The 15,100-nt window shown below is 41.8% G+C and overlaps 1 protein-coding gene across 1 annotated transcript in view; it reads left to right on the forward strand.

Moving 5' to 3' along the window:
* The window catches only part of Serinc3 (serine incorporator 3), a 32,413-nt gene extending 21,384 nt beyond the window's left edge, over positions 1–11,029 (forward strand). The window contains exons 6-10 of the mRNA XM_003467673.5: positions 1,110–1,279; positions 2,119–2,209; positions 4,142–4,316; positions 9,568–9,780; positions 10,103–11,029. Of these exons, the coding sequence (XP_003467721.1) occupies positions 1,110–1,279; positions 2,119–2,209; positions 4,142–4,316; positions 9,568–9,780; positions 10,103–10,241 (788 nt within the window). The 3' untranslated portion in view covers positions 10,242–11,029. The remainder of the gene's footprint in view (positions 1–1,109; positions 1,280–2,118; positions 2,210–4,141; positions 4,317–9,567; positions 9,781–10,102) is intronic.
* Positions 11,030–15,100: the final 4,071 nt, after the last annotated feature.

Consider the following 15,100-nt stretch of genomic DNA (forward strand, 5'->3'; position numbering starts at 1 on the left):
CTTGGTATTCCATGACACAGTTTACTATAATGTGCTTAACCTTTATTCTATTCTTGATCACTTAAATTGTTTGAAGTACTATTTTAGTTTTTGTCTTTCATTTGAGCTGGGAATCTCTAAACTCTTCTACTTCTTTTGTTTTGTTTATTATTGAGGAATGAATCCAGGGCCTTCACACTGAACTGCATTCCCAGTTCTTTTTCAGTAAAGAAACCTTGTATATTTAGTTGAAAAAAGCAGTAAACATTCACTGAAATACATAATGTAGAAACTGATTTTCTCAGGTAAGTCTGTGCTTTGAGATGAGCACAAGCTAACTTAGTGTTCTGTATGTTTCATGGTTTCTAATTTTAGAGCTTTACAGCTAACTGTTGATGATCCTTGTGAATGGAAAAGAGCATTTTGGTAGACATTTCTAAATAGCAAGCAAGCCACATAGTGCCATTATTTGTGATGGGAAACATGTTCAGGTAGGCAGTGGCTGTGGAGGAAAAATTGTCTGAAAAAGATGCATGTTTTGTTTCTTCTTGACAGCATCCTTGGCATGTAGCTTGTGAACTGTGTCATCTGGGGGCCCAGGAATCAACTATGTTGCTGAGGAAAGTTTACAATGTACATTATTTAGCACATAGTTAGCCATTTACTCCAGCTGTAGTGATCAAATACCTGGTTATTCAGTTCATGAAACCGCATGAGGTAAACCAGGAAATGAATTCACTTGTTCGGTGGATTTTAGAATTTAACATTAAGCCAAATTAATAAACCTGAGAATTTGTTTTGTGTTGTGTTTTTTCTTGTCTTATTTTTTTTGAGACAGGGTCTTATATACATCAGGCTGACTTTGAACTCAATCTGTAATCCAGGCTGGTCCTGAACTCATGGTGATGCTCCTGTCTCAGCCTCCTGAGTGCTGAGATTACATATATGCACCGTCACACTCAACCCACAACCTGAGATTTTAACCTTGGCACCTAAGCAATTTTGCTGTAGATTATGAACTACCGTAAAAGTGAATTAATGCCTCTTCATTTTGATATAGAAGGAAATTGGTGTGACATGTAAAAATTCATTAGAATTGTGGACATTCATACTGGTTTCCCTTTTTCCAGTTTTACTTTCTTTAACAAGCTTATGTTACATCTTGTCAATCGTCTTTGTTGGGCTGCTCTGCGCATACTACACCAAACCAGATGACTGCACGGAAAACAAGTTCTTCATCAGCATCAATGTGATCCTTTGCATTGTGGTTTCTGTTATATCAATCCACTCCAAAGTTCAGGTAGGCTTATTTTCTTCTGCTTCCTCTGTGAAAGGATTTTAAATAATGCTGAGCTTAAACCTGTGTAGCCTTTTAGTGAATTTATGTCTGTGTTTATCCACTTAAATATTTTTCCCATTTTATGATAGTCTCTTCATACCTAGCAACTTAATAAATATGCTGTATCAGAACTAATTTCACTGTGATTAAAGAAGCTTGGTAACTTGAAAATGTATAGTTCTTAAGAAATGTTTAAATTATGAGAGATTCTTAGGAGGAATTAGCCAAGATACTTTAGGGGAGTTAAGCTTGCAAAAAAATGGCTGATTTTAATTTAAAAGCAAAGTGCCTGCTTTTGTGTTGCATTTTATAAGTACTATGTATAGCTGTAGTAGCTTAGTGGGAGAATGCAGGCCTAAACTGGGTAAGTCCCTGGGTTTGATCACCAGCATCAGTAAGTAAATACAAGACTTTGAAACATTCCTAGAGTTGTAGATGTAATATCTAGATACCATCTCACCTTTTAAAAGTGGAAAAACTCAGTCACCTAGATAGATGATGGTAGAGCCAAGTTTGGACTTTCTGTTACATCAGGGGACTAGAGAATCCGCCCCTCTGTGTCATACGCAGGCATTTGCAGGGGTATGAACTCAGGCCTTGGAACTCAGTAGTAGATCTTTCATCATAAAGTGTTGCAGGCTAACTCATATTCAAGGAGTACTTGCCGTCTTTTCAGCTCTCAAGCACAATCGGAAGGTTCTGTGTTACTCCCAGATGAGCGAATCCCAGGGAATTACATTGGCTGTGAGAAAGCCAGCCCTTGGGATTCCCATGGCGTTGTTTTCCTTTTGACTCCATAGGAACACCAGCCGCGTTCTGGCCTCCTGCAGTCCTCTGTCATCACTTTGTACATCCAGTACCTCACGTGGTCGGCCATGACCAACGAACCTGGTAAGGGAGTGTCGTTCTCACTCATTCGGTGAAGGTGGAGAAATGTTCCTTTGGGGGCTCCCAAAACTAGAGTCAGAACAAATGTGAAACGAATAGAAATTACACATGAATATATAGCGCTTACCGAAGGTCTGTAGATACTGTTTCATTCCTCATATCTCTTCTTAATTACTTGTGGCTGGCAGCCTGAAGAACCACAGTCCTTTAGAGAGTCCAGGTTTTGTGAAGCCAGGACTGAGTTGTACTAGTCAAGAACACCATTATAACTTGGCCCCGGTATAAAATCCAAGGAAGCAAGAGACCGAAAATTTAGGTAGCAAAGGCTTTATTTTCAGGCCTGGCGACAGGTCAATTTGGAGACTGTGCCCCAGAGACTGAAGGGAGGACTTTAAAAAGAGGCTGGAGGAAAGGGGGTTGCGGGGGAGGACAAAGAAACCTGCAGAGCCATCAAACTTGTATTGTTGTCCACTTAGCTCTGACAATCTTGGGAGTTCCTGGTGCTTTTTAAATTATTCCCATCCTACAGACTGACATTATCTCGGAGTGGCACATCTGCAGCAATATTTGGAGAAGAAAGTGGAGAGTTAATTATCCCAGGGCAGCTCGTTTTCACTAGTGGGTGCAAAGGGGTCAAGAGTTACAAGAAGCTGAAACTTAAGTTTTACAAAGATCTGATATCTAACTCATTTGATGCATACAGAACAAAAGGAAAGCACTGATTGGGGTTTGGGCCATAGTATTTCCTGGTAATTTCTTTGAAGCTAAACAGTTCTTAAAATTGGGGCAGGCTCATTTTATGACAGATCATCACCGGGTCGGGAAGAGGTCATCAGAAACCCAAATTCTTTATGGCCTAGCCTAGATAGATAGGTAAGGGGAGAGGGAGGCAATAAGGCGCCATACAGAACAGAAAATGGCGGTTATATTTTTTCTTTCTGGGAAGGGAATCAAGGTCAGGTAAAGGGTTAAACTCATAGGCAAATCTCTCTGCACACAAGCAGGTTACTTCAAACAAGTGTAAATTAGTGGGCCATCCTAGTTTTCTTTATCTCTTTAGCGGAGAATAGAGGCTCCTAACAGTGATTAACAACCCTTGTTAGCTTGTTTTAGCACAACTTCTGTAGTTTGTAGAGGGCAACAATGGTTAACATATCAGTTAGGTGAGATTCTTGCAATTCTTTACAGAGGAGAGTATTGCTCAACATATCAATTAGGTCACTTAACGTATCAGTTAGGGAAAAAGGATAAAAAAAACACATTTATTAAGCCACGTTGCAGGTTTGCTATAATACACATATAACGAAGCTATTTTTTTAGAGTACAACAAACACTGGACACAGGTGGCCTTGTTTTGGCCTTTTGTAGTGTTATTTTAATTGAATTTTACTTAGATGTCACAGGTTCTAACAAGTAGCTGGAGAAAATCTCCTTTTATAGTTACTATAGGATTATTTCTCAATAGGATATGCTATGATCTTTTTTAAAGGTAAACAAGAATTGCATACACTCTACCCCAGCATAATTTTTATTAAGTAACTATGTTGAAAGGAAATCAGGAGTAAGCTCCTGCAGAAAGCTTTGGAACTATAAAACTAAAAAGATTGGTCCTTTAAACCAGTGATGGTGAATCTTTTAGAGCTTTCAGTGACACAGCCCACTGTGGCACTTGTGCCGTAGGTTCACCACCGCTGCTTTAAACCATAAAAGCCAATACTGTCACAATCGACATTTGTAAAATCTGACAGAAAATGTTATTTCTTTTTTGTTTCTAAAATTTAATGACGAGTTGTGACATAAGCATGTTACCAGCTGCTGAGTTTCAGGTTTTCTCAGCACAGCACACACACTTGTGGACTGAGTGGTCTGCAGGCAGCCTCAGACCCTCCTTAGTGCAGAGGAGCTGTCACTACGGCTGTGCAATTCCCCTTTCAGACGAGGCCTGCAACCCCAGCCTGCTGAAAATCCTCACACACATAGCTGCGCCGACCATGGCTCCTGCAAACACAACTGCTGCGGTCCCCACCTCAGCTCCAACTTCAGAGAACTTCCTGAACGCCAAGAACATTTTGGGAATGCTTGTCTTTTTTGTCTGCCTTGTGTATTCTAGGTAAGTTAAAAGGAACTTAGTATAACACTCATGTGAAAATTATGGAGTCAAGGAGAAGCTGTTCTGCTTTTGAAACCAGTGTGAGGAGTGAAACATCGAGGCTGTCTAATGAAAGGTCTTTTATTCGTCTGATTTACTCAGCTCGATATATTTCCTTACAGTTCAGAAAATCATCTCATCAGATAATCCCTCCCACTCATGAAGAGATGCCTTCTCCTTTTTATAGGAGGATAAAATCTTCACTTGACCCTCTATAAGCCAGAAGAGTGGCTCTCAAAATCAAGTGGGTTATCTCTTTAGAGAAAAAATCTTGGAGTTGGAGGTGCAGGTTAGTGGTGAAGACTTTGCCTGGCATGCTTATAGCCCTGTGTCTGATGACTAGCAGTGTGAAAACGATTCTAAAAGTCTTTAATTTCTGATTGCAATAAATAATTGAACTGTAGAATTACGTATATATGTATATGAATATATAAAGTTTCCAATTAATCAGAAACCCCAGATGCAGCATGTTACCCATTAATACCCATCTTCCCACTCATTGTGATTGATGCTTTCTATATAATGGCAGATATTACTTTAAATATTTATTTATTGATTTATTTTTCTGGCTTTTGAGACAGGGTCTCACTATGTAGCTCAGGCTGGCCTTCGCCTCATAATGGTGTTCCTCCCTTAGCCTCCAGAGTGCTGGGATTACAGATGTGTAGCACCATGCGGGGCTCTACTTTAGTCATTTAAACTAAGAAATAACCAGAATTGTCAAGGACAGGTTTATGTACATTTGTAAAATAAGAGAAGATATGTATAAAATAAGGAGATGAATTTGTAATTTTGGGGCCGGAGATTTAGCTCACTGGCATAAGCACCTGCTTGGCAAGCACAAGGTTGAGAGTTCGATCCCCGGTACCAAAAAAAAAGAGACGGTGTCCACATCTGCTTCCCCCACAAGTAACATTTTGGTGCATCATATTTTAGATTATTTTCCTTTGTTAATTGTTTGTATCTCTGCAGATATAATTTTATATGTAATTGTACTTGCATCATGCTATATCACTTGATACATAATTTTAAAATAGGAACATACAATGTATGTATACATACTTTCTGATACATAAATTTATCATTGTATTTGGATGGCTTACCACATAATGAATATAGATTTAAATTTTTAAAAGATTGCTTAGGCCAGGTGCAGAAGTACATGTCTGTAGTCCCAATTGCTTAGAGGCTGAGGCAGGAGGAGTTTAAGTTTGAGGCTAATCCGGGCAATTTCACAGAGGTCTAGTTTCAAAACGGAAGGAGCTGGGGATGGTGGCACACACCTATAATACCAGGTCTCAGGAGGCTGAGGCAGGAGAACCACTAGTTTAAGGACAGCCTAAGCTACATAGTGAGAGCCTCAAAAACTAAAACAAGTTTTTTAAAAAAAGCATAAAGTGGGCTGGGGATTTAGCTCAGCGGTGTAAGCACCTGCCTTGCAAGCAGGCAGTCATGAGTTCGATCACTGATTAAAAAAAAAAGCATAACGTGAAGGGTGCTGCTGGGAATGTAGCTCAGAGCACTTGCGTACTATGTCTGAGACCCTGTGTCTCAAAAAATTGCTTAGAACAAGAATTGGCAAACTACAGCCCCTTGGCTTGTCTTCCTATTTTGTAAATAAAGTTTTACTGGCACAGAGGTATGGTTATTTGTTTCTTTGTTGTCCCTGACTGCTTTGCTTTTGGCCTAACAGTTTTTTAAATTAATGATTGAATTAGTTAATTTTTTGGCTTTTTTGAGACAGCATCTTGCTCTGTAGTACAGGCTGGACTTGAACTCGCTTATGTAGGCCGGCTGGCCTAGCGCTCACAGCGATTCTCCTGCCTCAGCCCCCTGAGTGCTGGGCTTACAGGCATGGGTCGCCGCACCCAGTATATGCTATAGAATTCTTACACTATAAAATCCGTCCTCCTCAAGTAACATAGTTCACTAACTTTTTAACGTGGTCACAGGATTGCACAAGCCTCATGGCCGTTTTGAAACACTTTTGAGTGGGCGTGTAGTTGAGTAGTGCTGCTAGCATCGGGCCTGGGTTTGACCCACTGCCACACACACAAAACTCTGCTGTTTGGAGAAAGAACCCACTAGCACTAGCAGCCACTGCCTGTCCTTCGCTTGCCTGCTTCTGGCAGCCACTGATCTCCTTTGTGTGTCTGTAGATTTTTCTAGTAGACCATTTCATAAATAGGCTTAACGGTGCTTTATGAGGAATGCATCCCTGGGTGATGTGTTGTTGCATGAACATTGTGGACTGACCTTACATAAACCGAGACGGAAGTGCCAGCCACACAGGCGTCCTGAGCTCAGCTGAGGATCCTATATGGTGTGTGACTGTGCATGGAATCATGCAATCTGTGGCCTTTGACTGGCTTTTTGCACTGAGTATTTTTAAGGTTCATTCATGTTGTGGTACGTTTCAGTACTAATTCCTTTCTGGTGTTTTTTTTTTTTTTCTGTTTTTGGAAATGCTGTTTCCATTTTGTAGGTGTACCAAATTTTGTTTTACCTATTTATCAGTCAATAGACATTTGGGGTTTTTGTGAAAAATGCAGCTATTAATATTTGTGTGCACATTTTTCATGTAGTTGTATTGGGAGTATCGGGAAGGAGAATTGAACCCAGGGTTTTTACACTAAGCTATATGCTCAGCCCTTTTTTTCTTTTTGTTTTGAGACAAGGTCTCACTAAGTTTAGTTACTCAGGCTGGGCTTGAACTACTGATTCTTCTGCCTCAGCTTCCCAGAGTGCTGGGGTTACAGACATGTGCCAACTTGTTTGACTTGGCTGTTTGTTTTTAGTTCTGTTGAATATATAGTCAGTAATTCATGAGTTACATGGTTAGTGCTTTAACTTTTGAGGAGCTGCCAGAGTGTTTCTAGAGTGGCTGCATTTATTTGTACATTTAGCAGTGCTTGAGTTCTCTAGCTCTGTCATCTCCTAACCATTACAGTGTCTCTTTTTGTTATAACCATACTAGAGGGTGTGATACATAGCATTTTCCTTATGGTTTTGATTATTTCTCTAATGACTAATGATGATGGGCATCTTTTCATGTAATTATTGATCATTCATATATTTTATGTAAAGAAATGTCTGTTTACATTTATGGCCTGTTTTTAAACTGGATTGTCTTTGCCAGGTGTGGTGGTGCATGCCTGTAATCCTAGCACTTGGGCTGGTGAGTCAGGAGAATGCTGCAAGTTTCAAGCCAGCCTGGGCTACAAAGTGAGTTCAAGCCCAGCCTGAGCTACATAGTGAGATCCAGTCTCAAGAAGGAAAAAAAAATTGTCTTTTTATTGTTTTTATGTATAGGTTGAGGTAGGAGGTCCAACATTCTTCTACCTGTAGATAGTAAGATGTTCTGCATTATTTGATGAAAAAAGCTATGCTATCCCTCATTAAATTGTCCCGGCATCCTTGTCAGAAATCAGTTGATTCATAAATTTTAAAAAGTTTACTTTTTTTGTGGTACTTGAGATTGAACTCAGGACATTGAGCTCTCTCATTTAGGTAGGTCTTCTTTTTTTTTTTTTGTGGTTTATAATTATTTTGTATGGATCTTAAACTTCTTAACTATTGTATTCTTTTTTCATGGTATTGTAAATGAAATCATGATTCAGATCATTCAAATGAAATTTTTTGAGGCAGTTCAGGCTGGCCTTGGGCTCACTTTGTAACCCAGGCTTATCTCGAATTTGCAGTGATCCTCCTGCCTCAGCCTCCTGAATGCTGGGATTACAGGAGTGTGCCTCCATGCCCAGATTGTCTTAAAATTTTTAGTTTATTTCTAGAGTATAGAAATACAATTGTTGTTGTTGTTGTTGTTGTTTTTTTTGAGACAAAGTCTCACTGTGTAGTTCCCATGGGCCTTCATCTCACTACATACCCCAGACTGGTTGATTGAACTTGTGCAGTTCTCCTGCCTCAGCCTCCCAAGTTCTGGGATTACAGGCATGTGCTACCATGCTTGGATTGCTTTTTTGTGTGTGTGTGTGTTTTTCGTTTTTATCGGTACCAGAGATCGAACTCACGACTGCCTGCTTGCAAGGCAGGTGCTTATGCCGCTGAGCTAAATCCCCAGCCCCGCTTGTATTGCTTTTTATATATTGATCTTGTATTCTGCAATCTTGGGGAACTTAATTTATTGGTTCTAATAGTTTATGTGTATATGTCCTATTGGATTTTCTATGTATAAGATCAAGTCATCTGCTAATACTTCTTTGGGATCCTTGCCCTTTTCTTGATCTAGATGAGGGTTTTTATCTTGAAAGGGGTATTGGGTTTTGTTAAGCACTTTTTCTTTTGATCATGTAGTTTGTCCTTTTATTTGCACGTGTTCTTTCACTTGGTCATATAACTCGTTTGTAGGGAGTGTCCAGAATTGCTTCGCTGACTATAAGTACTATTAAGGAGTTCTTTGAAAAACAAACAACACAGGATGACCAGGAGCAGAAGGGTGCTGGGCAGCTGCAGGAGGTGGGAGGAGGCTATTAGAAGCCTAGTGAGGCGTGATGTTAGGGAAGGTTTCCCAGAGGATGCGGCTGAGATGAGTGTTAGCTGGGAGGAGGCTGGCACATTCCCAGTGGAGAAGAGGCAGCTGTTCACATTCACCAGTCATGGTAGCAGATAATTTGCACATAGTATGCTTCAGAATGAGCCACTGAGTAGTAACTCCTGTGAATACTGTTCTTGTAATAGGAGGAAGGCAGAGCTCAGCAAGGTCGTGCATGCCTGTAATACTACCACTCAGGAAGCTATGGCAGGAGGTTTGTGAGTTCAGGGTCAGCCTGGATACATATTTAGACCTGCTTTTTAAAAAAAACTAAGCCTTGCAGCACATGCCTATAATTCCAGGACTCTAGGAGGTTGAGGCAGGTGGATCACAAATTCAAGTCTAGCTGAGGCAACTTAGTTTAGTGGGACCCTTTCTGCCATATAATTAAAAAAAAAAAGCTGAAAATGTAGCAAAATGCAGACACTCTGGGTTCAGTCCTCAGTGCTAATGAATGAATGAATAAGGGAAACGGATGTAGCTCAGTAGGGAGGGTTGCAAGGGGTGTGGAAAACGCAGCAGCTCAAGAACTTAAAGTGGAGCCTTCAGAAAGCTTCTGTACCCAAAGCAGGGGCACTCAAAATAGCCCAAGTTTACAGCCAAAGGCAGCGTTTTTTCATGGTTCCTTCCTGATTTATCTTCCTTGGGATCACTTTCCAGCATCCGCACTTCCAGCAACGCCCAGGTGAAGAAGCTGACCCTCTCCGGGAGTGACAGTGTGATCCTTGGTGATACAACTTATGAAGAGGACGGGCAGCCTCGGCGGGTTGTGGACAATGAGAAAGAGGGTGTGCAATACAGCTACTGCACCTGCCACCTGATGTTCGCCTTGGCTTCCTTGTACATCATGATGACCTTCACCAGCTGGTACAAGTAGGTGGCACCGACAAAACTCGGGGAGGACCGCTTAGCCCTTGCACTGCCTTGAAGTCTTTAGCCACTGTCCTGACCACAGAATCTGTTCACTCTTATTTTATGGTACTGGAAATCATACTCAGGATGTTGCACTTGTCAGGCAGGGGCTGTGCCGCTCAGCCTGTTTTGGTTTTTTTGAGACAGGGTCTCACTGTGCAGTTCAGGCTGGCCTTGAACTTACAACAGTGATCCTCCTGGCTCAGCCTGCCAGGTGCTGGGATTACAGGTGTGTGGTGACACACCTGGTGAGGTTCCTTTACTTGCTGCTCTTTCTTTCTAGCCCCAATGCCACGTTCCAGCCCGTGTCCAGCAGGTGGTCAGCTGTGTGGGTCAAGATTAGTTCCAGCTGGGTGTGCCTCCTCCTGTACGCCTGGACCCTCATTGCTCCAATTATCCTCACCAATCGGGACTTCAGCTAAACTTCTGGTGCCAAGGATGCTGCCGAAGCTCATAAAGGTCACCTTTGCTGAAAATTCATGTCCTTTTAACTTTGCTTCAACTAAACCACTAAGTGAATGCTTTGCCAGTTTGCCTGTATTCAGGTTAATAGCAAAAGGCAAGATTGAATAACGTTCAGTGCAGAATCTGAACTTCTCGTTTCTATGTATATTATGTTTATTTGTAAGGCTATAGCACAAAGAGAACATTTTTATGTGTCAAAGTGAACTACAGCTGTGCTGTGAGGAAAGTTCTTTATAAAGACCTACAGGTTCTTACAGCTTTGATTTAAAATACTAGAAGAAGAATGTTGGATATTTGAAGCTATGGTTAATATATTTCTATTGAAGTCTCCTTACAAAGCAAAAAATAATGCATTTATATGACATTTTCCTCTGTGAAGGTCTGTAATATAAGCGCACTGCTCAGTGAGTAACTCTTAGAGGTGTAGCAGTGTGTTTCTCGGGCGAGGGCTGCGTGAGGAAGTCCTTCCTCAGAAGAGTGGTTGCTGAGAAGGCTACTGCTTCTGCATCTTGAGTTTCTTTACTTTTTTATATTACAGCATTGATGCTGCTTGATACAAGTCTGTGGCGTTGCCATATATATTAATTTCAATACATGCTTTGTAGGTTTGATTAAAATGAAGATTCAGTTGGGAAAACACTGCAGTGTATATGTAATCTTCTTGTTATGAGTATGTAAAAGTAAAGTGCATGTAAATTTATTATATTTGCACTAAAGGTATTTGATTAAAATAGAAAGATATTAAGCTTTTAAAGCCCTTTCTTTAACAGCTTTCTGACATAGCAGCCATTTGTTATTTTTGGTCAGTCACAGTTTATTTGGTATCTAGCCAGGATGCTCCTCTTCCTTCTAAAAACTTATGACCTGGAGCTGGGGGTTTAGCTCAGTGGCATAAGCGCCTGCCTGGCAAGCGCGAGGTGAGTTCGATCCCTGGTACCAAAAGAAAAAAACCAAACTGATGACCTGACCAGTGAACCTAGCCTTGAACTCATTTAAAACTCACCTTACGGATCCTCCCCAGGTGAGACTTTGGTGGCTAAAAGACAGGTAAGCACTGACAGGAAACATCTGAGACAGCAGATAGAGGAGGAGAAGCGGTGCACTTGTGCACCTGTAACCTCGGCACTTAGGAGCGAGGCCACCCGGACCGCGGAGTGAGACCCTGTCTCACAAGAACCAAAATAGTAAAGGAGGTAGAGTGAAAACCCGTTGCAGCGATTCACTGCTTTCTCTGTGCCAGGCCCTGTAGATTCTGCGGCATGGATAGACACCCCATCCATGATAGACTGGGTACACGTAGCTCTTTCATTTGGGCTTGGGTTTAAGGGAAGTGAAAGTGAGCTCTTGGGTGTTTGTAATCCAGTAAATTAGTGCCATCATACCAAAACTGCAGAGAACTCAAGTGAAGTACCCGGATAGAGGGTGTCCTGCTGGACTTCTGGAGAAAGTGCTGGCTAAACCAGGAGCTGTCACGGGAGGCTGCTGAGAGAGAAGTGGGAGAGCGAGATTACACGCTGCAGGGTGGCCAGAGTCGGATGCTAAAGTCAGGGAGATGGGAAAGGACGTTCCATCGAGCTGGAATGGGGGAAGGATCTGCGGCCTGAGTGGGGAGGGCTTTGTGCCCTTCTGCCCTCGTGAGAACTTAGACCTTGTGTTGAGCGTGGCAGGAAGAGTATTCAGAGTGACATGAGCAGATAATGTAATGTCTTTAGTCACTGGCCGCTAGAAAGTGGTTGGATTTAGAGAGCTACTGGGACAACCCATGAGATTTGATACCAGGGAGCAACTTGCTAAGTAGACTTGTTTTTTTTGTCTTTTTCCTTTTTATCGGTACCGGGGATCGAACTCACAACTGCCTGCTTGCAAGGCAGGTGCTTATGCCGCTGAGCTGAATCCCCAGCCCCGCTAAGTAGACTTTTAACACTGGCAGTTGGTTAGTTATGGAGGAGAAGCTGATTTCTTTGGTGGATCTGGTTTAGTATTCAAGGAAATGGTAGCTCCCCTGAGATGGAAGCAGGAAGAAGCCGGGTTGTGATACAGAGATGAAGGCGGCAGCCCAGTTCTGCAGTTTTCTAGCTGTTAAGCTGGTCAGCTGATACCCAGTGTATACTGTGCTCTATGATCCCGGCCAGATTCTCTGCCTCTGCTTGCTTAGTATTAGCACCTTATACATAAGGTTTTAAATAGAGCTGTTTCACAGAGTGGTTAGCCCACATCAGGCACTGTTTACAGTAGCTGCTAATCTCGGTGTGGGCTAATATGAGGCTGGGAATGTTCCAGAGCTGCTGGAAGTTGGATTTGAGGTGTTCTTACAGAATGAAGAGGAACAGTCTCCGCTGGAGTGCAGGCGGTGGGGAGTAGGGAGGCAGGGCCTGCTGTGAATTGTTGAAACTGCTTTTCTGATACCAGTGATTGTGGCCGGTTTACACACAGAGCGGAAGCTGCAAAGGATTTGAAGGATTTGTGAGGTAGGCAGGTGTGGGTCTTGATCTGGCCCGAGTAAAGCAGGTTCTCCACTTGCCTCAACACCAGAAGAGCTACAGTAAGAGCACTAAAGGTTCAAACTTCAAAGAATTTCGGTGCCCCGAGTCTCTACTTTGCATCATAATTCAAAATAAAATCAGTACTAACGTGTAAAGTAATGTAACAAAGTCCAATAAACTTTTTTACTTTTTTCTCATAACTTTGATACTAATTTGAAGAAACTATTTTTTAAAACTGGGGCGGTGTCTCTCCTTTGGTTGGTCATTTCCTAAGAATATTAGTTCTGCCTGTTAATAGGAAGTTCACTTTTGACTCAACCAAATTGCCCACGAGTGCTGAATGAGAACACAAAAGTAAATAACACCAGCATTTTGAGTAAGCCCAGGATCATACTTCACACAGACTGTTTGGAATCATTAGACCTCAAGGTGTCATTTAATTCCGGGTGAGTCACTCGGTGTTTCATCGCTAGGAACAGGCCTGGCTACCCCCAGGGCTGCCGATAGAGGGCCCTGGCTCCTGGGTCAGTGGCGTGGTCCAGCTAGGGATGCATGGGGCCACTGCAGCGGCTGCCACCTCGCCCTAGTTACCGCTGTGAGGAAGCTGGTGGGCCCATGGTGGATTAGTTCACTTTCTAGGTTGGTAATGTAATGTACTTGGCTGGGAAATAAAACTTGATAAGCAAAGATGCTGCCAAAGAATGGCTGTGAACCCAGCTGTCAGTATCACTTTGATGTTCTGGATCTAACCGTGACTTGGCTCTAATGCGAAGCAGGATAGCCTTTTTGTATAGGTCTTTGCTTGACTGCATTTCTTTTTCTTTTAAAAAATTTTTTTAATTTTAAAATGAAAAAAGTAGAAATTATACCAAATTTCATAACAATATAATAGATTAAAAATGGTTAATATATCGCATATCATTATCTTCAGAGTAATTGCTCAGATCACAAGATATAGGCATGAAAAAAAATCATCCAAGAATGAGAGCAGAGTCTGTTCTTATTGATGAACTAACAGATTAGTAGTATAATTATGTATATAATCCTTTCCTGTTTCTCCTTTCTCCCATCTCAGTTGCTCTTTCTTTTTGAATAATTTCTTCCTCTTTCATTTTCACAATAGCTATTGTATACTTTGGATCTTACTTACTTTCATTTTTTTACACTAGGGAGACAATACAATGTTTACACATGTAAATCTGATTTATTTATGAGTGTACTTATGAGTATGGTCTCAAATTGCATCCATTTACCTGTCAGTCTCAAGTTTATCCTTCTTTATAGCTGAGTAGTACTCCATTGTATAAAAATACGTCTTTTTTTATCTATTCTGCAGTTGATAGGCATTTGGGTTGTTTCCAAGATTTAGCTATTACAAATTGTACTGCTATAAGCACTGTATTTTTCTTTTTATGCATCAAGCTGAAGTGAGTAGCTAAATGTCGTGCATTTGATTTATGTAGGTTGATAGCAGAAGCCACGCATATGCTTATTCATAGGAGCTGCTGTTCATCTCTGTCCTCCTGTTGTGATCTGCCCATCCTGTTTCTAGGCTCCCAAACCCATCAGCTTCCTTACTGGTGTCCTGATCACTGCTGGGAGACTCAGGCCACGCAGTGCCTGTGTCCTCAGGTGAAGAGTAATGCACAGACGCTGTCTAGCTGTGTGCTAAGAGTGACGTGATGTATAAACGTTCCTGTAAGGTGGTCGTTACCCTTCTTCTCGATTTACAGATCACACTGAGGCTCAGTGAGGTTAGTAACTTGTCCAGATTATCCAGGAACCTTATTGTCTTTGGGTCTACATGGAGACGTATAAGGGAATTACCTGGCTCGTAAAACTATTTCTCATTTAGAGGCAAAGTTCATACTATCACCCAGAGGCAATCAGTTGTATCTTACTAGGTCATTCTGTCCTTAGAGGCTGGCATCTAATCAGGTAGAGCATGAACACTGATTTTAAAAGATTTCCCTAAGAAGCTGGATGTGGATGCGGTGTCACTACCTGTAATCCCAGGACTCAGGAGGCTGAGGCAGAGGATTACAAGTTTGAGCCCAGCTTGGGCAACTTAGTGACTCTGAGACTCTGTCTTAAAAATAAAAGGCTAGGAGTATAGCTCAGCGCAGAGGTCCAGAGGTCCAGAGTTCCACGTACAGTGATGGGGGGGGGGTCCCTAAAGGATGTTATTACTCACTGACTTGATTTACCTAAGGCACTATGCATGCTTCGTACACGCTCCACCGCTGAGCGGTACCCCCTGCCCTACTCACCAGCTTCAAATGCAGAAATGGCACTCTTACTGCCACTGACCGTGGCAGCGCCACACCGTAACC

Source organism: Cavia porcellus, unplaced genomic scaffold, assembly GCF_034190915.1.
Source record: "Cavia porcellus strain 051 isolate PalLab524CR breed Dunkin Hartley unplaced genomic scaffold, mCavPor4.1 scaffold_5, whole genome shotgun sequence".
Lineage (NCBI taxonomy): Eukaryota > Metazoa > Chordata > Mammalia > Rodentia > Caviidae > Cavia > Cavia porcellus.